The 25,747-nt window shown below is 28.6% G+C and overlaps 2 protein-coding genes across 2 annotated transcripts; both read right to left on the reverse strand.

Annotated features, from left to right (window-relative positions):
* Positions 1 to 4,451: 4,451 nt before the first annotated feature.
* LOC114162761 lies at positions 4,452 to 7,635 on the reverse strand. Its single transcript, XM_028046733.1, has 8 exons — positions 6,663 to 7,635; positions 6,447 to 6,480; positions 6,108 to 6,338; positions 5,749 to 5,838; positions 5,574 to 5,639; positions 5,387 to 5,478; positions 5,239 to 5,286; positions 4,452 to 4,849 (listed from the first exon to the last, which is right to left on the reverse strand). The coding sequence occupies exons 1-8, from the start codon at positions 7,031 to 7,033 to the stop codon at positions 4,732 to 4,734; spliced, it is 1,050 nt and encodes a 349-aa protein (XP_027902534.1). The 5' UTR covers positions 7,034 to 7,635; the 3' UTR covers positions 4,452 to 4,731.
* A 12,859-nt stretch (positions 7,636 to 20,494) lies between these two features.
* On the reverse strand, positions 20,495 to 24,689 carry LOC114196264 (anthranilate phosphoribosyltransferase, chloroplastic). Its single transcript, XM_028086852.1, has 10 exons — positions 24,410 to 24,689; positions 24,179 to 24,322; positions 23,951 to 24,112; positions 23,788 to 23,871; positions 22,850 to 23,038; positions 22,078 to 22,168; positions 21,674 to 21,733; positions 21,449 to 21,567; positions 20,891 to 21,025; positions 20,495 to 20,808 (listed from the first exon to the last, which is right to left on the reverse strand). Exons 1-10 carry the CDS (start codon positions 24,596 to 24,598, stop codon positions 20,776 to 20,778), a joined length of 1,206 nt encoding a protein of 401 aa, XP_027942653.1. The 5' UTR covers positions 24,599 to 24,689; the 3' UTR covers positions 20,495 to 20,775.
* Positions 24,690 to 25,747: the final 1,058 nt, after the last annotated feature.

Here is a 25,747-nt window from a genome sequence, read left to right on the forward strand (position 1 = left end):
TTTTTTATTTTACAAATACGAAAATAAAAAAAAATTAAAAAAAAACACAACACCCGTGCACGGGTATAGCAGATGGCAAATAAACTCGTCCCCATGGATATTGCCCGAACCCGTCCCCGTTTTGACGGGGAATCCTCGCATTGACTGGATATGGATATGGGTATGGGGAATCTCTGATTTTTTCGATTGGGTATGGGGATGGGGATGAATATATCCCCGCCATAATACCCGTCCCCGTCATATCTCCATCATCTTTTAAATTAATAAAATATTCACAATTAATATATATATATATATATATATATGTATATATATATATATATATATATATATATATATATACATATATATATATATATATATGTATATATATATATGTATATATATACATATATATATATATATATATGTATATATATACATATATATATATATATACATATATATATATATATATATGTATATATATATATTTTTTCTATTTTTTATTTCTTCTAAATATTTGGTTTATCATGAAACTCATTCGCATCTCCAATATATTTTTTATATTATCATAACATTTATGTAATTATGTTAAAATGATGTATGTTAATTAAAAAAAAAAGTTATGTCTAACATTTGAATATTTCTATTATTTTTTAATATTTTTATTTATTGTATATTTTCCTTTCACATGAGAATGTTTAATACTCTCAATTTAAGTGTTTAATAGGATAAACATTTCATTTACTAGGTAATATAAAAAAAATTATTTACTTATTATTATTAATTTTTGTTTCATTTGAAATCTTTTATTTCGCTAAAACAATTTTTGTTATTTCTCAACTATTGAATATATATGTTGATATTTAAAAAGTTTTCTTAGATCTCTAAGATATTTTTCGTCTTATCATACCATTAATTATACATTTGTTTTTCTTTGTTCAATTCATTCCAATAGTCTCCAAATTGTTTATAAGACACACATTTGTTAATTTTTTAATATTTTTATTTTTGTGTATTTTCATCATGTAGAATATTATTTCGATAAATTTTATCTAATTATTTTTTATTTTCTAACTCACTACAATCATACTTTAATTTTTTTCACTATAATTGTATAAATAATTTTTATTTACTACAATATAAAAATTTAATGTAATTGCCATGAATATTTTTTTATCACCATCCAACATATATTGGAGTTTAAAAGATACAAGATCTATGATAAAATTTTATTATGTTTATTATTTATTTTTTGCGTCATTTTTTTATCAACCATTGAGTATATATGTTGATATTTGAAAAGTTTTCTTAGATCTCTAAGATATTTTTCATCTTATCATACCATTAATTATATATTTGTTTTCCGTTGTGTGATTCCTTCCAATAGTCTCCAAATTGTTTATAAGACACACATTTGTTAATTTTTTAATTTTTTAATTTTTTTTTTATTTTCATCATGTAGAATACTATTTCGATAAATTTTATCTAATTATTTTTTATTTTCTAACTCACTACATTCATACTTTAATTTTTTTCACTATAGTTGTGTAAGACCCACTTTTATTTAGTGTCCTAATGTTAAGGGCTGTCACACTGTTGGGCCAAAAGGGTTGGCCCATAGGGTGTCAAGGCCTCTAAAGCAGCCAATGTCCCTCAATTGCAAGTCATTCAGAAAAATTAGTGCCCTAACTCACCCATTTTCTCTCCATAGAACCTCTGCTAGGGTTTGGAGATCTACCCAAGTTCAAGTGAGCTTAACCTCCGTCTCCCGTTCACGTAAGTTAGTTCTCAAACCTAGCCTTTCTAAGTTGTTTTCGTGGTTTATGTCGGGACTCACTGTGTGAATCCAATCTCCTTTGTCGTGCCACTGTTTCAGTTCATAGATTTGTCTTTGGAGCTACTGGTTTCGCTGGCTTAAGAGTCGAAGTCCAATATTAGCCCTTTTCCATGTAAGGGAAGCTAGGTTCTTTTTCGCGTTTTTGAAACATGTGGTTTGTTTTCGTTTCTGTTTTATGCTTAAATGATTGGAAAACGTTAGTTTTGGTATATTTCTGAGTTAGAGGTTCAAATATTAATGAAACTGTGATGTTTGACATCATTTCTCGTATTCTGATGCGTCGCACATTCGTTGGGCGAGTTCCTTGGCTCGTTGGGCGACTGTGTATTTTTCTGATATGCGCAGTTTTAGTAAAATTGACTTTCCCAACTCATTAACCGTTGGATTGAGCTCAACTTTTGACATGTGGTTCATAACATGCTATTTTATGGTTTGACCGGTTAGATCGTCGATTAGATGTCTGTAGCTTGAGAAATGTGTCACGTATTACTGCAATGATTTTGGTTTTGTGATAATAAATTTTCTTGGGAATTTTGGTGTAAGAATTATGGTTGTGGGTTGTGCTTGATTGTATGGAATTGCAAGTACTTAAACGTTGGCACTCATTTATTTGGGATGAATACTATTTTGTGATATATGTATGTCTTGGTATGCATTTATAAAGTATGAGATAAATGAATTTGCATGAGTGATGTGATTCATGGATTGTGAATGATGAACTTGGATAAATCTTGGCATGCGATTTCAATGAAATGGTTGGTTATATATGTGGTCATGAATTCGGTATGAACAATAATGTTACATTGATGGCATGGTATTGGTATGAGGTGAAGTTCTATATCCCCGAATTGAGAAGAATGGGATGGTATGAAATCAACATGGAATATGAATGAGGATGAGTTACAAAGGATGGCGTGAGGTGTTAAATGCATGATCAATATTATTTGTTTGTTTGGAATGTGATTGGTATGTTGTCAATACGTAAATCCATGAGTCTCTAGGTGAGACTTCTTGGTCGTGCTTCAGTGGTCGGGACATAATTCCATGGCCCCTATTAGTGGGTGTCCATGGTGGTGCCCCATCTATATAACTTGGTAAGGATTCAAGGTAAGGATTGCATCCTGACACTCTAAGGAGTCAGTTAGTCTCACTTAGAGCAGACTGACTCCTGTGGTGAGAGTAGCAGGAGGCCTGAAACTCATCAAGGGCTAACCTTGTGTGTGAGGGAATTGATTCATTATAACACTTGTAACACATAGCTCGGGGGTGAGCAGAGGTATCCACTACAAGTGCAAGCATCCGCTGAATCCGACCAAGTTATATGTATCCGGATGAGTCGAGTCGAGTCTTAGTGTATTGATTTGAAGGTCATAACATGCTTGGATGATTTGTGTATATTGGACTGTGAAAGTATATCTGATCGCATGATGAAATCTTTTTGGCTCTAGCTTATCCTTTGCTTGTTTGATTACCTTGTATGTTGTTCTTTTACCTTTGCGATGATCATCAATTTATTGATGGGAGCATATGCGAGAGGTACTCATGGTCAACAAGAGAGAGATGACTCTGCTGCATAGTCTACTTGGGCTGGACTTCACGTTTTATTTGGGCTTTTCTTTAGGGCTAAGGCCCGTGTATTGTCCCTAAGGCTTTATATTGAATACTGGCTATCTCGTACTCCTTTTGGGTTGTAGGCATTGTAGTGAGCTTTAGTATTTTCTTTTAAGTACCTTGAATAACTGTAAGGAGTGACCTTATATTCCGCAACTTGGCTCTTTATATTATCCGATGTAAGATTTCATTTAATTATGTTATTATTTAAATGGAGTGTTACAAGTTGTATAAATAATTTTTATTTACTACAATAAAAAAATTTAATGTAATTGCCATGAATATTTTTTTACCACCATCCAACATATATTGTGATTCAAAAGATACAAGATCTATGCTAAAATTTTATTATTATATTTATTATTTGTTCTTTGCGTCATTTTGATCAAGTGACGCATTATAACTTTTATTAGTGTGTAAAAAATAGATTCATTATAATTTAAAAAATTGAAGTAAACAAACATTTAAAATATATTTTAATTTAAATATTTTTTTCCTTTTATATTTTTAAAAAAAATATTCTTAAAATTTATCAACTAGGTTTCATTAATGTTTGCAAATTTAATAAATGTTTTGTTTCTCATCAAATTTTATTTGGTATTATAATCTAAAATGTAAACAATTATAATTTATTTCAAAGTATTTGATATCAAAGAAACAACCATACTCCTAATATTGAATATTTAATAATATTATGTTTCCTTTACCGTAATTTTTTTGTAAAAATTAATTAAAATTAATATTAAAGTAGTAAGAAAACGGGTATGGGTATGGGTACGAGATTACACCCGTTACCCGATGGGGATGGGGATGAGACCAAAGTTTAATACCCCGTTGGGTTTGGGTATGAGGATGGAGATGAATTTTTTTGACAGGAATGGGTATGGGATAGTGAAACTCGTCCCCGCCCCGCCCCGTTGCCATCCCTATATAGCACTAGTTAAGCACTTACATTGCAAATATTACCCAAAAGAAAGAAGAAAAAAAAAAGTGAAGAGCTTGCCTTGGACATTGATTGCAATAATAATGGTCGGTTGCACATAGTTATAATACTTAAACCGACACTTATGAATCCTTGATTTAGTGCTTATGAATTCATAATATTCATAATTAGTTACCGAGTTCTCTACTTGACAAGAGTTAGAGTAGGAGCAAAATTCTAATTACTCAAAGAAAGTATATTATGCTTTTATTTGTAAAATCTTATTAGTAAATAATAACAGTTTTATCTAACACTTTACTTCTTTATCCTTCTTTGTATTGTGAGTAAGAAGATCGAAGGTAGTCCTAGGCTGAATTCATTTGACACATTGATAAGAGTCTGGGAACCGAGTTGACAAAACATGGTGTTTCAGCTTCATTAACAAAGCGAAAATTCCATAGCATGGAATGTGCAGTAATGCCACTGCAAAGTACCTGCATAGCAATGATAACTTATTAGTAAGGATCAATATCTTAAATGTGCTAGAACAAGGATTAGAGTAACAACATAATATTCCATTCTTTAATCACCATTTGTATTAAAAGTTCACACAAGTTCTCATCTTGATAAGAAAACAATACAAAACTGATAGAATTATTTCATATTTGGGTGTTATTTGGAAGAAATTTCGTACACAAATCTCAAGACTTTAGGTTTATAAAGATTTTTTCTTATATATGTATTTTGTCATTTCTATTTAACACGAGACTATAGAGTCACAACTTAAATTATTTCCGACTAAAACAAACTTCAAAATCTGGCCTTTAGTTTTCCTTTTTGGTATTTAAAATTGAACCAATTTTACATGAAATAAAATTAGTACCACAGTGGAGCATAAGAGGATGACAAATCAAGAAATGGATAAGGCCACCTGTTTGTTCCAAAGAAGAAAATTATGTTAGACAATGATGTAAAAGATGTTTTCATAGTACAATGAATAATATATGACAACGTAGTTGAAGACTTTATACCAGATATTAATGCAAGCATGAACCATCCACTGAAAAATCACATATATGATTGTCCACTGGCAAAAGTATCCTATTCGAAACCAAGGGAATCTCTGAAGAAGGAAAAGGAAAATGTGAAGGGTAAGAATTTTCTGATGCATAAGCATTGGAAATGGACTAATAAATGGAATCAAATGCAGGAACTGACCAGACAATTTAAAGCCGTGTCACCTATAAGGAAAACTGCATTGATTGAGTGCATAATCACTATCAACTGTCACAGATAAATTATATAACACATGGTTAAGAGCTATCTAGTTTTAATTATTTGTAGAAATTATAAAGAGGAATTGTTAGCCAATGGGGTCATAAATGATACTTACAAAATTTAGGTTGTAATCTTTGATGGTTAGAAATGGAACAATTATGAACCAAAATACACAATCAGTGAGCATGACAGCACCAGCATTAATCTGTTCACAAGTGAAGACACAAAATCAATTATGTGGTAAATGGAACAGCTATGTAACTCTGTGCAGGAATATCAGAATGTTGATCTCCTTAATCAATTTTTAGTACAATCAGAGTGCAATGTTGTACTATGAACTAAACTCATCATAATAATAATTTTGATGGTTCTTTTGAGGAAAAAATTTCACGAAAACACAGCAATAATGAAACACAGATCCAACCGTCTGTATTTAATAATATGAAACTTAAACTTCATATATGAAAAGTATACCTGGAATATTATTTGAAAAGTATAACCCCAAATCCCTGCATGTTGGCGAATAACAACTTCTTTTGAGGCTCTTAAGCTTTTGTCTTGGTCTGATAGATTATTAGAGCTTTGTGGTAGTGCAGAAGAATCATATATTCCTTGCTCTGCATCTCCTTCCACATTACCAACCTTATCCCCAGTTGCTTTCTTATGATGTTGGTAGCATCCATGTATGGAGAGCAAAGATCCAAGCTTCAGCATCAAGCACACAAGAACAGCTATAAGTAAGGTGTTTGCACTCTAAATTACACAAGAGTAACATCACAATAGAAAAATAAGATATGGGGTACTTGTTCTTACCCCAAAATATATGGTGATTGAAGTGAAAGTCCACCTGTTTCACAAACCATTAAAAAAATCAATCTTTATGTTCACTCTGTTTAAAACATAGTATAGTTCAAATTTTTGTGTTTATGTTCCCTCCAACATAGAACAATGGTCCTATTCACAATGTCCCTTTGAATAGCAGGGAAATTTGAAGGGAGATAAATGGAACTAGGGAAGAAGAAAACTTACTGAGTGTAGTAGTAGAAAATGCTTCCTCCATCAACAATGGAATTGATTATGAGAAGCACCAAAAGTGCAAAAAAGGCCAGCACTCTGAAAGCCATGAGCCATGCAGGGTGAATTCCTTTGAGGCAAGGCCTCCAAGTTTCATCCTCATACAAAGTTGCTGATGTTTCCTTTTGTGTTTCTCTGCTTCCATTGGTTTCTGGTTTTCTCAAACGCTCATACTTCCACAAAAGCAACGATGACAACATCACTGAAACCAGAATCCATATTGAACAAAGAAGAACTCTCCAATTAAGCCAGTAACTGTGTGTGTTTGTCTTTGCAGTCATAATGGGCTGCCATGAGTCCTTGTGAGAGCCTGTTAGAAAGCCCATGATGGACTCACTTTACCTTCTTCTTCTCAGGTTTCTCACACTAAAGTTTGGGTGCTCTTGTTTCCACTTCCTAGATTATTACAAGAGGGAAAAGAGAAATGTTGGGAACAAAAAAACACTGTTAAAGAATGAATGAACAGATTGAACTAAGCAAATTTAACTGTTTCCTGTTATTGATCTCTCAGAAACAAAAACACCCAGAAAGAAAAGGTTGAAACTTTGGAAAGGGTGTAATGAAATCAGAGCCCACACAGGGCTCTGAACTGCTACAACTCATGAACAAATGAACAACCAGAAGAGAAGAGAACCAACACAAACACAAGAGAACCTCAAGTGCAGAAATTTTGGGCCATTAAGAAGCAAAAAGTTGGAATTCTTGACCCATTTTGACCACATTAATCGGTTGGATTACGTAGAGATTCCAAACTTAAGTGAATTTTATTTGAAAAGAAGATACACCGACAGTTCTAATAGTGCATTAATGGACTTATAAAGCGGGTAAAAAGGTGAGAGCTAAACTCTTAAGGAAAGAAAAGGTTGAAACTTGCAAGGGAAAGCAAGACAATGTGGATGTGTACGAGAAGCGGAGATGCTTTGCTTCTTTGCTTTTGTATGTAGAAAAAACAAAACCATCCAAGGTTACATACAGGGAAAGAAAAGAATGGTGCTTTGTGCACAAGCTTCTTCTCTTAAATTTTTTTTTTTTAAGTTATTAATTTTAACTAAAATTTGCTTTTGAAGTTTTGTTCTCATATTAGCCAATGAAAGACATGCATGTTGGTTGTGGGGTTTTCTAGGATTACCAGACTTGTTTTTTACTCTTTAAAAAACACAGTGACAGAGAGACAGAGAGGAAAGGGACAAGGGTCAATTTTGTTTTTTGATTTTGTGTTGGGAATTTGGGATGCTCTTTGTGGCACAGTGGGGATGCTTCATATATATGTAATAATCCAAGAACAGGTGTTGTTGTGTGAAACCTTAGTTGCAGTTAAAGAAGGAAAGTGCTTACAACAATATTTTCAAACATGAAGGTTGTTTTGTACAATTCATCATACTTACAATGTCTGTGGGGTTTGAACAGTTTTAGATAAACTAAACACTTGATTCTTTAAAATACACTTGATTTGTGTTTGTGTGTTAGTGTTGGTGGACACAATTATCGCAGGGTACAAAGGAAAAATTGAATGAATGAATGAATGAAAGTTGTGAAGAGGTAGTTCTAAAGTGATGAGAGTGAAAGAATGAAAAATGTTAGGAAAATGTTAATTGTTTTTGCTTTATTTGGGGTCCACTTGTGGGAGTTGAGAGAATAATTTGGTTGGAATTGGAACAACAGTAACTGCATGATGATTGTAATGATATAGATGTATGACTATTATGAACCATAGCTATCTGTTGCTCTGTTGCTATGTTGCTCAGGGTTTCTAATGCATCACAACTATATTCCACTCTCTTTTTCTTAATTTAGATTCCTCAACCATCATTATTAATTTCATTGGTTATTTACCAATAAAACACTATAATCTTATTTTTCAAAAACAGATATTAAAGGTTTATGGATTACTTTTATCAAAAATGTCACCTGATTTATTTTAATTTAGAGTGGAAATGTTTTTAGAAAACAATCCTCACCAACTCAAATTCATAAATATTAAACAAAATGTTGTGATCACTTTTTCACACACATTACTATCAAATGGATGTTAGGAAATATTTTTATAATAATTGTAATTATGTCTAAAATAAAACCATGCTTAAAATCATGGATCTCGATAAGATAATCTTTGTATTTGTACGTCTGTAGAGAAGAACAGATAAATGTTTCTTAATCTTTATATTTTAATTGACACAATCACTACAATAACTTATAGTTAGACCACACTAAAATAGATAACGGTTAAATAAATATACTCTAAACATATAATAAACAACATTGTTATAAATGATGTATGAATATCATAAAAGTCCATGATTATATAATTGTTGTTTTAAACTATGTGGGCAAAACTAGTAAAAATGTGGTCTAAAAACATAGCTAAGGTATAAAAATCAACATGTAAAACTGTTGTCTATTGTGAGAATTTTAAGCAACAATTTTAAAAATATTATCATATTAAAAACCGTTGTCTATTATCTATAGCTACACTCACATATACTACGGCTAAAAAATTGTGGTCTAATCTTTAAACCACGGTTTTTATAATTTATATCATTATTTTATGTCGTTATCTAAAGTGATTTTTGTTGTAGTGAATCTCTTATAAAATTCTCTACTTTCCTTGTTTTGTTCTCGTTTGTTCTCAGTGAAGTTATTTACTTTTTTTATTTCTGTATATATTTCAAAGATAAAAGGTAATATTACTAAGTAAATATATTTCGTAAATTTTCATCTTAAAAATAAAATTTATATTTTTTTTATTACAAAAATAATTCTATTGACGGTTATAAAGCATGGATTTGATTAAAAAAAATTACAAATGAAAGAAGCAAGTTTATTCAAACATCTATTTTCCTGCCTTCGTTTTATTTTTTATTTTTAAATATTTTCAACTTGTAGTCTATATATAAAAGGAAAATATCTATTTAAAAGTTTAATCATTAAATAATCTTGTAAGTTTATTTTAAATTTTTCATAATTAATATTTATAAATATAAATTATATATATTTTCCCTTATTCTATTATGAATCAAAGAAGACCACATGTTATTTAAGAATAAGTATGTTAGACATGACATTAAATTAGAGGATGATGTATAGTGATATAACACAGACTCTAATTGAGAAGAAAGTATTGTTATACCCATAATATTTATTATTTTTTATAATGTTTTATTTAGAATTGGTTATGATACATAATAACATTTATGAATATAAACTAATAAAAATTTAATTAAATTTTTGTAATTAAAGTTTTTTATTAAAAAATTAATTAATTAGTTGGTAATACATAATAATATTTTAATTGAAATTATGTGAATTACATACATATAAATAAATGCATAAGATGAAAATTAAATGATAATGGTATAATAGTTAATACATTTAAAAATACCATTTGTACCTAATATAGTCACAATCTTATAGTCTTTGGGTTAGATTTGAGACATATTAACAGTGTTTTTATGAAGAATTCATATTTCAAATATTAACAGTGTTTTTATGAAGATTTCGTATTTCACAAATATGTTTTCAAATTCTGTAGCTCAATAAATTTATCTAATTTAGTGCACTTTAAATGTTAGAAAGATTAATATGCAGATTAGTAATCATACTGAATTTTTTTTAGTTGTCTTTTATCTTATGGTGAGAGAAATTAATAATAACGTATCAAATTATTCTATTTGAATGGTTGTTTATGGGTTAGAAGATTGAGTATCATCTAATGACAGAAACTTTTATGTTTTTAAACAATTTTTAATAAATGTTGAGTGTTAGTTTAACTCTTAACAATAACTAAAGAGGAATTTTCAAATTTTCCATTTTTTTCCTACTGAATCTTCCTTGAAAATCCTATGTGTGAGTGATATAATATTCCTCTTAGTCTAATCACTTTTGCTTTATATGACTACTTGCTTGTAGCTTGCATCTCTTGACCTATTGGGTGAAATAAATTCTATTAAGATTTTAATTAATTCACTTTTTTTATGAACATATTATTTAACTCTAATTATCGGATACTTTAATACATTCACTATAGATTTTAAAAATTAGGTTTATTGAGACAGATTTTCATACACTCTCATCAAGTTGGATACTATGAAATCGAATTGATTTATTTGACTTTACTTAAGGTTAAACAAAAGCTATAGTGATAAAGGACGCATGATACACATGTTTAAATATGACTAAATGTGATGGAAACATAAAAAAGTTATGTACATAAATAGTGATTATCATAGAATAATGAAGTTAATGATGAAAACATAAACATATATAGGAATCTATAGGACACTGAATAAAAAATATGTTGAATATTCACATGTAAGAGATACTTAATTTTGTAATTAATTTTAATAATATTAGTAATTAAATTTATTGAAATTCATAAACAAAAAAAAAAGTGAGGGTAAAAGAACATGTGAGAAATTTTTTTATATCGAATGGAATTTTACGGTATGAGATATTGTTCACTAATCTTAAGCTCATCAGTTGAAAAGTGAAAAAGGGTGGTAGGTAATGATGTTTATATACATAAGATTTTGTGAAATTTTCCTTTGGATTTTCGGGTTGGTAAGAGCAACAATGATGATGGAAGGGACCCACGACCCTAGAAAAGGTTATATAGTTTTTTTAAATAGCTGTTATTTCAGATATTTTGATGGGATGATGATTTCTCATTAATTAATTAACAACGTAACACTACTTTTGCACACTCCCTTCAACTTATTGTCATACTACAAAAAGTTATGGCAGATGGATAGCAGAGAGAAAGGCACATAAATTAGTTTCAACCATTAATTATCATTTGAAAGAAATCAATCATTCATCATTCAAGAACAAGAAGATATATTTACCTTAACGAGACAAAAATAATCAAGAACGTTATATAGGATAACAAAATAACTTTAAAGGGTCTTTTTTGGTAATTAGAATTTAACAAAGATAGATGGATAAAAGGCTAAGACGAAAGAATACGAAAATATAATATGAGAATTTTATCTTGTCTCTGTATGTAATAGATAAATTTTCAGAACAAAATTATATATATATATATATATATATATATATATATATATATACACGCTATTATAAAAGTGATGGTGTCGAAAATGATTATAATATGGTAATTGTTCCGACCGCATTGTTAGGATCAATCACCATCAGTGGAGGACAAAGAAAATTATCATTTGTGGAGGAAGATAGAGTATTTAAGTTACGTTCGACATTAACTCTTAAGCGATGTTAGATTAATGGATTAATGTTTCGATCGCAAATCCGATAATATTGTTAGGATCAACCATCGTGTTCTCAAGTTATTCTCCTCTTTGGATCATAGAGTTCTATTATGATTTTGTTCTTAAAATGCGTCTCAAAGAGTGGAGAAAAAAAAAATATAAACTACGTTTGGCCTCAACTTCTTACCGATGCATGACTATTTAGTGTATCAGAATGAAGATAATAATAACGATGATGATTATAAATATAAATGTGTAAATAGATTGAAATCCATGAAATAGTCTCATTTATCATAGATTCGAGTTGAGTTAGATAAAAAAAAAATTATTCTTTAAAATATCTTAAAATGTGAGTTAAATTGAATTTAGTTCATTTAATTTATAAATTAAACAAACTCTTGTAAGATTTAATTTAAATATTTTTAAATTGATAAATCAAATAAAAATGTGAGATAACTTTCTTCTTTTCTCTCTGACTCCCTGAACAAAATTAAAAGTAGAATAATATATAATAACTTATTTGTTATCTCATATTCTTTTAATCCACAACAAATGACTCCTAAATGTTAATCTACACTTAAAATTTTGAATATGAACTTTTAATACCATTCAAATGCAAATCCAATTAAGTATATTTGATATAAATTTTAAATAAGTAAACATTTGAAAATTACAAATAAAATTTAGATGTTTATTTTTTATTTTATTTAAAACTTTATCTCATTAAAACTCTTTTATTTAAATTCTCATTAAATCCTCAATCCTTAGTTTGATGGACAATGTTAATAATCTTTAGTGTGACATGTTTAATATCAATGTGCATTCTGAAAGGTATCATGTGACAATTACACACTCTCCAAGAATTCCAACATTTTTGTTGATAATATGTCAATTGATATTGATTTATTTGGAATGTTATCAGAAATACCTTCATCTAGAGAATACAACAATGTAACTTGTGTGTTTTTTATGTGTTGATGAGTTTGCATATATATATATATATATATATATATATAGAAAGAGAGTTGCCAAAGTAAGTCAGAATCTATGGGTCAACCTAATTCACAATAGATTCAAATTCATTACGAATTCGGTCGTGTGTTGAAATTTTTTATAAATTTCAGTACGATTCAATTTTTCATCCGACCCACCAAAAATTCGACTCACTTTGATTGATCAGTCCATAATAGATCGGACTAGACTGAAATGGTGATCCGTATATAAATATATATATATATATATATATATATATATATATATTTATATATTTGCAGGCTTCATTAAAATTGAGTTGATTAAAACATAAATTGAACATGAAATGATGATATTTTTATTGAGGTCAATAAAATAATGTTTCAATTTAATCAACAATAACCAAATTAAAAGCAAATTGATGATAGAGATCAACCGCAAGATAAAAGAAAAATGTTCTGACTCAAATGAACATAAATTTTAAATTTTTAAACATCCAACAAATATGTAATTCATATTAACTGAATTTAGATATAAAGTAGTTTGGATATTATTATTATTATTGTTTGCCTTTGTAATTTCAATTCCAAAGTGGTCCCACACTGCCACAAATGTTACACATGCATAACAGTCAAATGGAATCTCTTTGTTTGGGTTTGAGCAAAAAAAGTAAAGCATTGTGACACAGTATTCACAGGGGCAAACATTAACCTCACCCGCGGGGTACATAACTTCAATGAATTTTTCCCACAATTTATGGCTTTCAACATTGACTTTTGTTCTCATCAAGTTGGATAAGTTATTATCAAGTGATAGAAAATAATAGGCACCACTAATTAACCACGTTTCAGATAAGTTAATAGCTGAATGTATACGCGAAAGCTTTGATTGCAGAGGGAAAGCATGATTGCGATTAGTGAAAATAAAAGCTTATACGTTTCCCAAAAGTGATTTTTGTTAGAAATGATTTAATTATGAAAATAGTTTTACATGAGTCTCAGTTTACATTAGATAAAAATAATAAAATTAAACATTACATTAATTTCAAGTAATTCTTTTATAATCTCTTTTAAAAGTAATCTATGAAGCTTAATGAAAAAAAAAAAAACGGTTCGAGTAGGGACGCCTCGGCAATCACATCAACTAAAAGCTCATTATTAATTGACATGCAATCTTCTATGCTGAATATCTTGGAGATTTCTTCATTATTCGTTCTAGTTATTCAAAATGCAATTAATCATTTGTAAATCATTTTCTCATTTTCTTTTTATATGCCTTATGAAAGGCTTTTTTTTATAATCGCTGACATATGTTAATGCAGTACTATGATGATGAGATACATCAATTAATTTATCCGATAAGAAAATAGTTTTAAAAATAAATATCTTTTTGGTACATTTATAACTATTTTTGCTACAAACTCTCCTGATAAATCCAAACCATAAATATTATAAAAGTATACGTAGATATTTATTTATTTTTTATTATTATTCGTATCGTATTCAATAGTTTTACACCTCTTAAAAGTTCATGTCTAAGATGATTTAAATATCTCTTTCAACCTATGATGTGATTTTTAAGAACAAAATCGCAATAGAGTCGACCCAAAGCATATAATACTTCGAATGATTCGACGACTCGGACACTATTTCAAAAGAGGGTGAGGGGTGATTAACCTTAACATATCCAATTTAAATCGGCAAAACAAAGAAAAGTAAAGAAAAAAACATAGCCAACAAGAAGCTTTAAGCATAACTGCAACGGCGGACCTTGCTTATGACTAAATGGAGTCATGGCTCCCTAATGGATCCCCAAGGTTTTTAATTTTAATTTTCATATATATTTATATATTTTTCAAAATTTATATTTAATACTTATATATTATTTTTATTAAGTTATATATGTATACATTATTTATATATTAAGTTATTGATATATTTTTTAAGAAAAAAGTTAATTTGATGGATCTTGGTTAATAAAAGAATTAAGGTTTTGTATCTGGCCATCAAGTTTTTTCATAACAAACCATTAATAAAGTGTAAAAGTAAAACAGAAAGATAGATTGGAAAATAGAGATTGAAGAATAGAGGGATCGAAGAATGCGTACTCACAATATCTCCTCAAATAGTATATTCGTATGATTTATGTGTGTTAGATTCATGATTCTCCCATTACGATATTTCTTTTAAATTAAGTTTTTCCTAACTTAGTATGAAAATTAACTTTAAGGATTTTTTTTATGAAATTGTCATTAATCTTTATTATACTTTTCTCAAATTAGTATAACTCTACGTCATAAAATGTTGGTATTTTATATTTTTCACTACATACAATGAATTAGTTGAATAATCTTTGATTAGAAAAGAAATTATTATAATACCCATTTTGTGTGAATTCAATTAATTAGAAAAAATTAAAAATTAATAAGTGTAAATTACGAAAATAGTTTAAGTAAAAAAAATAAAAAGTTTTTTTTAATTAACAAATTATATATAAAAATTTAAATTAACATCCTGAATTTTTTTTTCTAAGATCCACAATTGCATAACAGAACAATCTTTTATTACTTCTCACTTAAGGAAAAAACAAGCTCTGATAGTACGATATTACCAAAGCATAAGGAATAGGCAAATCCTTCCCTGTCACGCAAATAATTGATAATAGAAAAACATACTCGTTTTGCTCCGGAAAATTTAAACACCTTGTCTATATTTGTGTGTTTTAAAGCCGTGAAACACGCAATCAAAAGGGACATATACCAGGTATCACTAAAAAAAATCATTAAATACTAATTAATTTTAAACACTTAAATAATTAATCACTATATTAACTAATTAAATATTATTTAATAAACTAAAATTTATTGATATCAAAATTAGATTTTAGTTTCTTGTTATTATTAATTTTAAATTAAATTTTAGTTATTTACTATTATTAATTTTAAATTTAAAATTGCAGACTAATTTAAACTCTAATTATTTGATAGCTAAAAGGTTTATCATCAGGCACAAATCATTTAGAGATATTTCTCAATGCGTAAAACAGCTTAGGATTGCAGGGACTAAGAATAGGTTTGTTAATTGTCTTAAAGACTTCTAGGCAAAGATAATAATGAATAAGGACAATTTATCTCCTCAAGCAATCCATTTTGATCATTTTAGGATATATGGGTGTTTTTTTCTTTTTCTTGTATATAATCAATGATGAACATCTAAACTTGATCCAAATTCGAAAAATTGTTGTTGTAAGTTATGTCAAAGACATGAAAAGGCTTTTGTACTTTTTACTTTGAAGAGCTTTTGTCTACCTTTCAAGAGACTATAACTATTTCGGACAAAGATAGATAGATGGACGGGACATTATGGAAAAGAGATGATCAGTCATTGTGTAAGGGCTAAACATAGGAGTTGATTGAAATTCTTGTGGACAAAGAAGCTATTTGGGTGCAAATGGTTGTACAAAAGGAAACGTGTAATTCTCTTCGAACTGATATTCAAGCATGGATTTAAGTTCTACCTCAAATGGAAATGATAAACTTAAATATCATATAAAGAAAAAGATTCAAAAATCTAATATTTTAAGGATTTTGGTTAAAAGTGGTGTCATTTTCTTATATGAGTTGAGTTTATGTCACATTTATATAATTTCTCCATAATGAATCTCCTCAGAAAAAAAAAAAAAAAACTATCAAAGTCGAGTTCGTCTGGGTGACTGACTTAAACGTTGAAACAATAACAATAGTGGTGGATCTTCAACCAATATTTTGGGGTGTCAAAATTTTAGTTGAATTATTCTTTTAGTTTATTTTTTCGTCCAAAAATGTCAAGTTGGTTCTCTAATTTTTTTACTCTCAATTTGGTCCCAATTTTTTAAAAATTGGTGCAATTTGATCTTTTTCGTTAAATTTCTTGAAACAAAACAATGATTTTTCATCAAAATTGACATTAGGATTATGTCAATTACACCAACAACAAAAACCATCTTTATTCACAATTTCAATTTTGATGAAAAAACCTTAATCTAATTCGAGAAATTTAATAAAAAAAAGGACCAAATTGCATTATTTTTTAAAAAATCGAGACCAAATTGAGATTAAAAAAATTTGGAGGACCAACTTGATATGTTTGAATAAAAATAAGAACCAAAAGTGTAATCCCAAAATTTTTATATAAACTAGTAAAACCATTGTATTTTTTTTTATGATAATAAAATAATAATTATTGTTATTATTATAATTATAAAATTAATTATAAATAATTTTCATTTATAATGATTACATTTAAAAGAAAAAATAATCAAAGTAAAAAAAGGGTTAAATTAAACAAATGATCACTTAAAAGATAATATTAATAAAATAATTTTTTTATTTAAAAAATATTTAAAAGGTAAAATTGAAAAATAGATGTGGACAAAAAATAAGACTTTTTCTTATGTATAAATATAGATGAATAAAAGTTTTTTAGAATATCAAAGACATAAAATATATTAAAAATATTAAATTTTTAAAAAATATTTAAAAATTATATAAATATAAAAAAAAATTGGGGGTTGTCATGACCCTCCTTAGTCACAATAAAGATCCATCAATGAACAATAACACATCACCGCAACAATAACAATAACAACAATGGTATAAGTAAAATGTTGTACACTTGAGAGAAAACATCCCATATGAAAGGTACTCACTCTTGAGGGATAAATTGTTGAAATTAATCCAGTTTAAATTTCACTTTGGATAGAAATGACAAAATGACAAAGTTAAACACGAAATGAATGTGAAAACTATCTTTTTCAATGGAGACTTAGAAAAGAATGTTTATATGAGTTCTCAATTGAAAGAAATAAACACAAGGTGTGTAAATTAAATAAATCAATATACAAACTTAAACAAGCTTCCTATCAATCTTATTTGAAGTTTAATGATCATTTATTTTGGATTTAAGGAAAACATTGCTAATTAGGATATTTATCTAAAAACCGGTGAGAGTAAGGTTATATTTATTTTGCATGTTAATGATATCTTGCTTGCAGCTTGCAACTAAGATGATCTTAGTCTTCTTCATGAGAGTAAGAAGTTCATTTCAAGAAACTTTCAAGAAAGTTTGAAATGAAAGGTATGAGTAAGGCAAGTCATGTGATGGGAATGAAAATATTCCTAAATAGATATGAAGGAATATTATTCTTATTTGGTAAAACTTATATCAATAAATATTAGAGAGGTTTAAAATTGACAATACTAAAAATAAGACATGTTTAGTCTCATTCAATTCTCTATTAATGATTTACGATATAAGATAAAAAAAATTTCATATGTATTTTTTTTAAAATTATTATGTGTACTTAGACTTGTACTCCAAAACACTATTTATATAAAAAAAATAGAACCAATCCAATTTTGTACTAAACTTATTGAATTGAATAACTAATATTTCTTGAGTTGTATTGAATAACTAATATTTTATTATTGAAAAAATTGTCGAGGAAAAGATGACAAAATATTATTTATTTTGTATGATCATCCTATACACTTTTAATTCGTCGTGAATATGAAATAATATTAACATAAAAGTCACAAGAATACATAAATTAACCTTTTTATGTTTTCTAGGACTCGTGTATATAGAAACTATGATATGATTTGCAGAAATTGATACAATGTTTTTGGGAGAAAGACATACCTTGACTTGAGGCAGAGGCATAATTAAGTTGAATAATTAATGCAGTTGAGAAAAGAAGCAAAGTTAGGTTTAATTTATAAGATCATGAAGAGAAGGTGAATGAAGATGTGTTATTATGCATGAACGGTTAAACGTAAGGACTATAATAACTTCCACATTGGGTGGTTTGTGTGATAAAAAGATAGAACGTTTTGAACGCAAAAGACTCCAAACAAATGTTGTATACAATGTTCCTCCTATCTTCACCTATAAAAATAATATCCATTATGATGCAAAACATGATTGTTGAAGATTAACTAGATTCATATAATTATAATTTTAAGTATGATCATATAGACATTTCAATAAATGAAGTGTATAATGGTTCGTCACAATTTTAATGTATACAAATAATCAAGAGTTTATTTATATATATATATATATATATATATATATATATATATATATAATCATTAACCATTCATATACGGTGAACATTTGTTTCAATCACAATAATAATCATGATTGACTTTCTTTTATTTTATCTCAATATAATTTTTATTTTTGTGCTGAATTTATATTTATTTTTATTGTTTGTGTTTGCGTTTCTCATTTAGCTTTTCTGATGATTTAATAAAAATTATTTATATACATTTTATTTTATAAAAAAAAGTATTACTTTCATTTATAATTATAGTTTATATAAGATAATTATAGGCATTTATGTTATAAATTAAATTCAAATGCTAAATTATACAATACGCTGTGCATTTATTAGGATTGGAAAGTATGGTTGAAAATGCTCTGATGGATTTATGATAAATTGAAATAATTATGATGCAGTAACTTAAACTTTTACAAAAAAGAAATGTTCTTATTTAATATTTAAGATTAAGTAAGTATTTTTCCTTTTAAGTATATATCTTTTGGAGGTACATTTGCATGTGAAATAGTATAAAAGTTATAAAATATCTAGTATGATTAAATTCATATATTTATTAAATATTAAATATTAAAATTACTATAAAAGTTTTGGAAGTATAGAAACTTTTTAACTCTAACATTTATATACATATTTTATATTTATAGAGGTGTACTTACTATTTCAAAAACCTAAGATAATGTATAAATAATTATTAATGTGTAAATCAAATTTTTTTATTTAATAAAAATATATTTATATTTTTACCATAATAATTTATTTTTAAAAACAAGATGTAAGTATTTAACGTTTTAAAAAGCAATTAATTTATTTTTTATGATAAATTTTGATTTTTTTAAAATTTAAACTTAGGTAATATAAGTAATATGATGACTTCAGTAACAGAAAAATCTACATATTTGTCAATTGGGTAACAATTTCTTCATATCAAAGAAACGGAGGTGAAAACAGTTAACATATAAATGAAAGCATTTGAGGTGAAATCATACATTAACGGAGTGATTTTGTATTCATTTTAGAAATTTCTTAATCAAAGCATAAGGGGGTTTGAGCTTGAGCACAGATGAAGGCATAACACAATATTAATTTCCACTTCTTGTTAACAACTTAATGTGTTCAATAAATGTATGAGAATAAACAAAAAATTTCCTTTTTGAAATGGAAAGGACCAAAACTTTATTTTTTAAGATTTGGATGATTTATAATATTCTAATATATCTTATCATAATTAAAGAATATCATTAAAAAAGAAGGGAAATGAGAACTTCTTGTAACAAGACAGCTAGATGATCTGACCTCTCCTATTTCTCAAGGTGTTTTATTATTACTATTTTATAAAAATAAAAGAGAAAAAAATACTAAATAGCTTTGAAACAACATAATTTCTAAATTATAAAGGAAATTTCATTTTTCACCTTCCTTTTAGATTTATAAGCATAGAACTATAAGCAAGGGAAAACAAGGTACTCCAATAATATAAAGAAAAGCACAAAGTAACCTTTTTTGCAACAATTCCACTCAATGAATCCAAGCATTATTAGCATCTTGTCTTCACGGAATCTAACAGAAGCTCTCAAAGCTCAAGGTTCTTTTTTTACAGGTACAAAAATAATCCATTTTCTATGTCACTTTTTTGTTACATTAATGTAAAATAATTATGATCCTTCTGTCTATTCTAAAACATTTTGCACAGTACTGAGATTGTTTTTGTACATCTCTGTAAATCATGTACTGTATGAAGTCTGAAATTACAAAACTCAAACCTGAGTCACGATTCAAACATCCATGCCCACATCATCTTTAAATTTCTGCAAAACAATAGAGGAAAAGAGATTAATTAGTTAATACAACATTGTAACTGAGTAGGTCAGAATATCACTCTGAACTCACATTAGAGATATCCTTGAACAAGTTGAGAGTTTTTAGAGCCTTCCCTGATTGTTGTGTTTCACGCGCCACAGCCACCCCTTCAGCTAGGTTCCTTACACGGCCACAAACCAATAGAGCTGCTGCTGCATTTAGAATCTAACCATTTTGTTTGCACAGCACAATTAAAAGAAAAGAACATTCATCAGAACTGAGTCATGTTTTGAACGTATCATAGAAGACCAGAACATTCATACAGAACGAAACAAGTGTAAAAATATAAATACTTGATGCAGAAGGATCATCCTCATCTTATAAGTCAGGTTTTTAGGATTTGATTAAAGCCTAAACTACTTTGTAAGGTGTGTTACAATCAAAATAATGTGCACATAATTTGAAGGTAACAAAGGTTCACGTTCCATCTCAATCAAAGTTTCATAAACTATCAGTTAAAAGCATCATGCATATATTTCACTCCATCCCTAGCATGTTCCCACCACCTACTCAAAGATATCATCCTCTCAGCCCCAAAAATAATTTAAAAGAAACAGAAAAAAAAAGGAAAGGAAACGGATTACTCACTAAAGCATTTGCAATAGGCCCTCTCTCTCCCCCTAGAACTCGTTTCAGAACCTCTGCATTGTACTCGGGATCACCACCTTTTAAGTCCTCAATAGTACAACGAGGAATGTCAAAGTCCACTGTTCCAATAAAAGATCCATTATATCACTCAATTAGCCGCAAGAGAGCTATATTAATTTACTCCATAACAGAAACAGATAAAACCATAAATTGACATATGCTTACGGGGATCAAATGAGAACTTATCAACCCTGTCAGCAGTAACATCAAGCACTAAACCAGGTCCTGCATGTAATGCAAATAATAAGATCAGATATAGTACCAATTTAGAAAAACTTCTCAAAACACAGTTATGAGATGAGAAAATATGGTGATAAAATGAATCAACCTTCTCTTCTCATAAGTTAAATTATTCACCATTAACTTTTTTAGAAGTTTTCTCGTCTAACTTCCATAAGTTGAAGCACATAACTTCATTCCAGCTCACAATAGGAGTTTGATTCGCTTTTTAACCACTTTATTTCTTCTCCAGTAGTAAGTTCTTATGGAGAAGTTTATTCATAATAGGCTTAAGATATTCATGACTCTGAAAAATTGTTTCTGATGCAGAAACAAGCTAGAGATCTTACCAAGAGGACTCATCTCATCCAAACCTTCAGAGTGAACAACTAAAGCCCTTTTCATGCCAAATCTGTTGAGTGCTTTAGCCATTTTGGAGACCTATCCAGAAGAACATGACAAATAGCTAATTAAGGATGACATAAACCATTCAGCCTCTATCTTCTTTTTAAGGAAAAAGATACAAAATTAATAAACAAAAGCAAATGTTTCTGGAATAAGAGTATAAAAAACCACATAATCCATAATGTTTATTTGACAAATAGAATTGCCCAATAAAACAACTCAAATTTGATTTGTGGTACAATCTCCTCAGTTAAACATAAGGACTCTACATGGATGAATTGTTCAACCAATGGATTATAGAGATCTTTAGAAGGATACATATAAAGAAATGATGAAGGAAAAAGAAAAACAACACTAGTCGGAGTTCAAATGCTTCACAGGCCAAGTTTTGGAATAAAGAAGAAAAACAAATATTAAAACAAGTTGATAACACAAAAGAATTCAACTTGTGGGTAGGATTTCAATGTGAACATTACTTCAATTTTCAACCTAATTTCAAAATTATAAATCTTCACATTCCAAATTTAGAGCAAATAGTCTTTTATATTATATCCTTTAATGATTTAGATATTCTATCCTTAACTCAATTTTGGCTTACTAAAATCTTGAAAAGAAGATTACTCTGTATGTAAATGATTTTGAGTGATACAAAAGTCATTGCTGTAAGATTATTTGAAAAATTAACAAGTAAAACCTGTAAGACAGGACGACACTTACCAAGTCCTCTGTGTATACTCCAACAACTGCAAAAGGTGCACGTGCTGGATTCAACATTGGACCCAATATGTTGAATACAGTTTTGATCTTTAACTTCTTTCTTATTGGCCTGACAATCTTCATCGACGGGTGATATTTTGGAGACATCATAAACCCAATCCCAGCTTCACTCACACACTTCTTTACTCCCTAATTCACAAAACAAAACAAAACAAAAACAAATAAGAAAACACATCAATAAATAACAATTTCTGTTCAATAAATCCTATCGATGCTAGACAAACACATACAAACATATAGTCAACATACACAAAAAATGCGTATCACTGAGCAATATATGCATTAGACCTTAACGAACAAACTCACCCACCTCTATTATTTTTGAAGTTAATCCGAAATACACCACAGTATTATAAAGTATCAATTTCATTATATAAATTCAAATATAACAGAAAGATTAGCATTGTTATTTGTTAATATAATGCAGCAGTAGTCACAATTCCAGCTTTGTGACAATCTCTGATATTACAAAATAAAGACAACTTAAATGCATTTGCTCATGTGTTTCTAGCCTTGTTTTCCAATTAGAGTTAAAGTATCACTTGGACTATATGTATAATAAAGGTTTACATCAAGGGAGCTTTTGGTAATCATGATTCCTGAAATTCATATATATTAAAAATCATGATTCCTAAGAACGATTAACACCTATTTGATTGGCCCTGTATATTCTTTGGATATGTAGTGTCAAAATCTTTAATTATTTACCACATAAATAATTAATAAAAGTAATGTTATTTTTTTCTCAACTTGGGAAAGTTAAATAATGCAGCTTTTTTTTACTGCAGTAAAGCCCTCTCTCCTTCTAGCATGAAAACGATTTTATGGGGAAAAAAATATAAAAAAAAAAAAATTGGTAATTGATATCTTGCACTAACCTCAGGACCTAAATCAATCACCACTCCCAGAGCTTCTAACACGTCTGCACTTCCACACGCTGAAGAACTTGACCGGTTCCCTTGCTGCAACACATCACCCTTTCAAATTTCAACCACATAATTTCAATTCACTCACACAGTGCAACTTAACAACAGCAAACACCTTCGCAACTCTGGCACCGCAAGCCGCCGCGAGAACGGAAGCCCCGGTTGAAATGTTGACGGTGTTGGCACCGTCGCCTCCGGTTCCCACAATGTCCACAACATCGTTCAAGCCCTCAACCTTCGTGGCATGTCTCAACATTGCCCTTGCCAACCCCACAACCTAGGAATCCACAAAAAACAATTAAAAATAAACAAAAACTCAAACTTTGCGAACACAAACACTCACTTCTTCATAAGTCTCTCCTTTAGCTCTGAGAAGCACAAGAACCGCGCTGATTAAGGCCTCGTTTGGGTCGTGAAGCAGCGAGTCCAAACACGCTTCGGCTTCATCTTCCGACAAATTCACCCCGGAAATCAGCGTTTCAATCAGCTAGAATAGCGTTTTAGATTTAAATCAACAAAACGGAAAAAAAAAATTACGAATTACGAATTAAAATCTAATGAATTGTGGTTTGACCTGGGGGAGAGTTTGAATGGAGGTAACTGCATTGCCCGAAACGGTGGCGTTTGAGGAGGCAATCGAGGTGGTTTGAAGTAGGGGTGAAATTGGGTGAGCAAGGAAACGGTGTCGTTGGAAGTTGAGATTGGAATAGGGTGAAGGCAATGGAAGAGTGAAGGGAGAGAAGAGAGATTGTGCTTGTGGCATGATGAAGAAGAATTGAGTTTTTGTTAGAGAGATTGTTAGTGAATAATGATAGAGAGAAATAGCATTTAAAGAACTCACATGTTAAATATGAAAAATGAAAATAGTGATTCATATGATTAAATCTATAAATCTACGATTAAATTCACATTTAATAAGTGAGACAAATAATTTTTTCTGTTATTAAAAGTTTCTGACAAGATTTGGAATCCACCAGTAGTGAGATGTTCATGTGATCCACACTTTTCCATTTTTTAATATATTTTATTTTTTGTGTAAAAAAAATTTGCCTGAGAAAGAAACAGTTGTGATTTTGAAAAGGTAAGTAGGTGAGGAGTTAAAAACAAGAAAAAGAAAGGTTAGAATGTTTAGAGAATAAAATAAATTAATTGTAGTAGTGTCTGATTTGTGACATGGACACTTTTTAAAATTTACAATATATAGTCTTTTATCGTATATATGTTAGAAATATTACGTACAAAACATACTGTAAGAAAATGTACATACAAAATCTTATATGATTTTATTTTTTTCGTAAAAGAAAAATCTTAGCTGGACTTGATTTTTTTTATATTTTTTAATGTTATAATTAGTTATATATCTTAGGTCTAAAAAAATTAACATTTTTAGAAGTAAAATATATTTTAAACTAAACTAATTATATTATTTTTACGCGCACAATTCAATCAAGTAATTTATTTTCTATTTATTGACATATTTATATTTGTTTATCATTTTATACGTATTGAGTGAACACAACAGTGTTTTAGGATATGTTTGAAAACATTTATTCATGTTTATTTTAGAATTAAATTAGTTCTATTCAAATTTACTTTTCCATTTTAAATTTTGATTCATCAAACTGTTATTGCCTTTTCCTAATGGAAAATAATTCTATAAAAAGTTAAAGTTATAACTTTGTAAACCATGTAAAATTCACCTTTATAAATATAGTTGAATTATATCAGTTATGATCAATAAATTCACTTAAGATATATTTTACAATAAAGGAATAAAATGTAAAAAAAGTATTAAAATTTAAATGATATCTTGATTATTTTCATAAAGGAAAGATAGTTAATCTTTTGTATTTATGAATTATATAATTACTTTCTTAACTTTACATATAATACTTTATTTATTTTCATTTTA

This window comes from Vigna unguiculata, chromosome 9 (assembly GCF_004118075.2).
Source record: "Vigna unguiculata cultivar IT97K-499-35 chromosome 9, ASM411807v1, whole genome shotgun sequence".
In the NCBI taxonomy this organism is placed as follows: domain Eukaryota; kingdom Viridiplantae; phylum Streptophyta; class Magnoliopsida; order Fabales; family Fabaceae; genus Vigna; species Vigna unguiculata.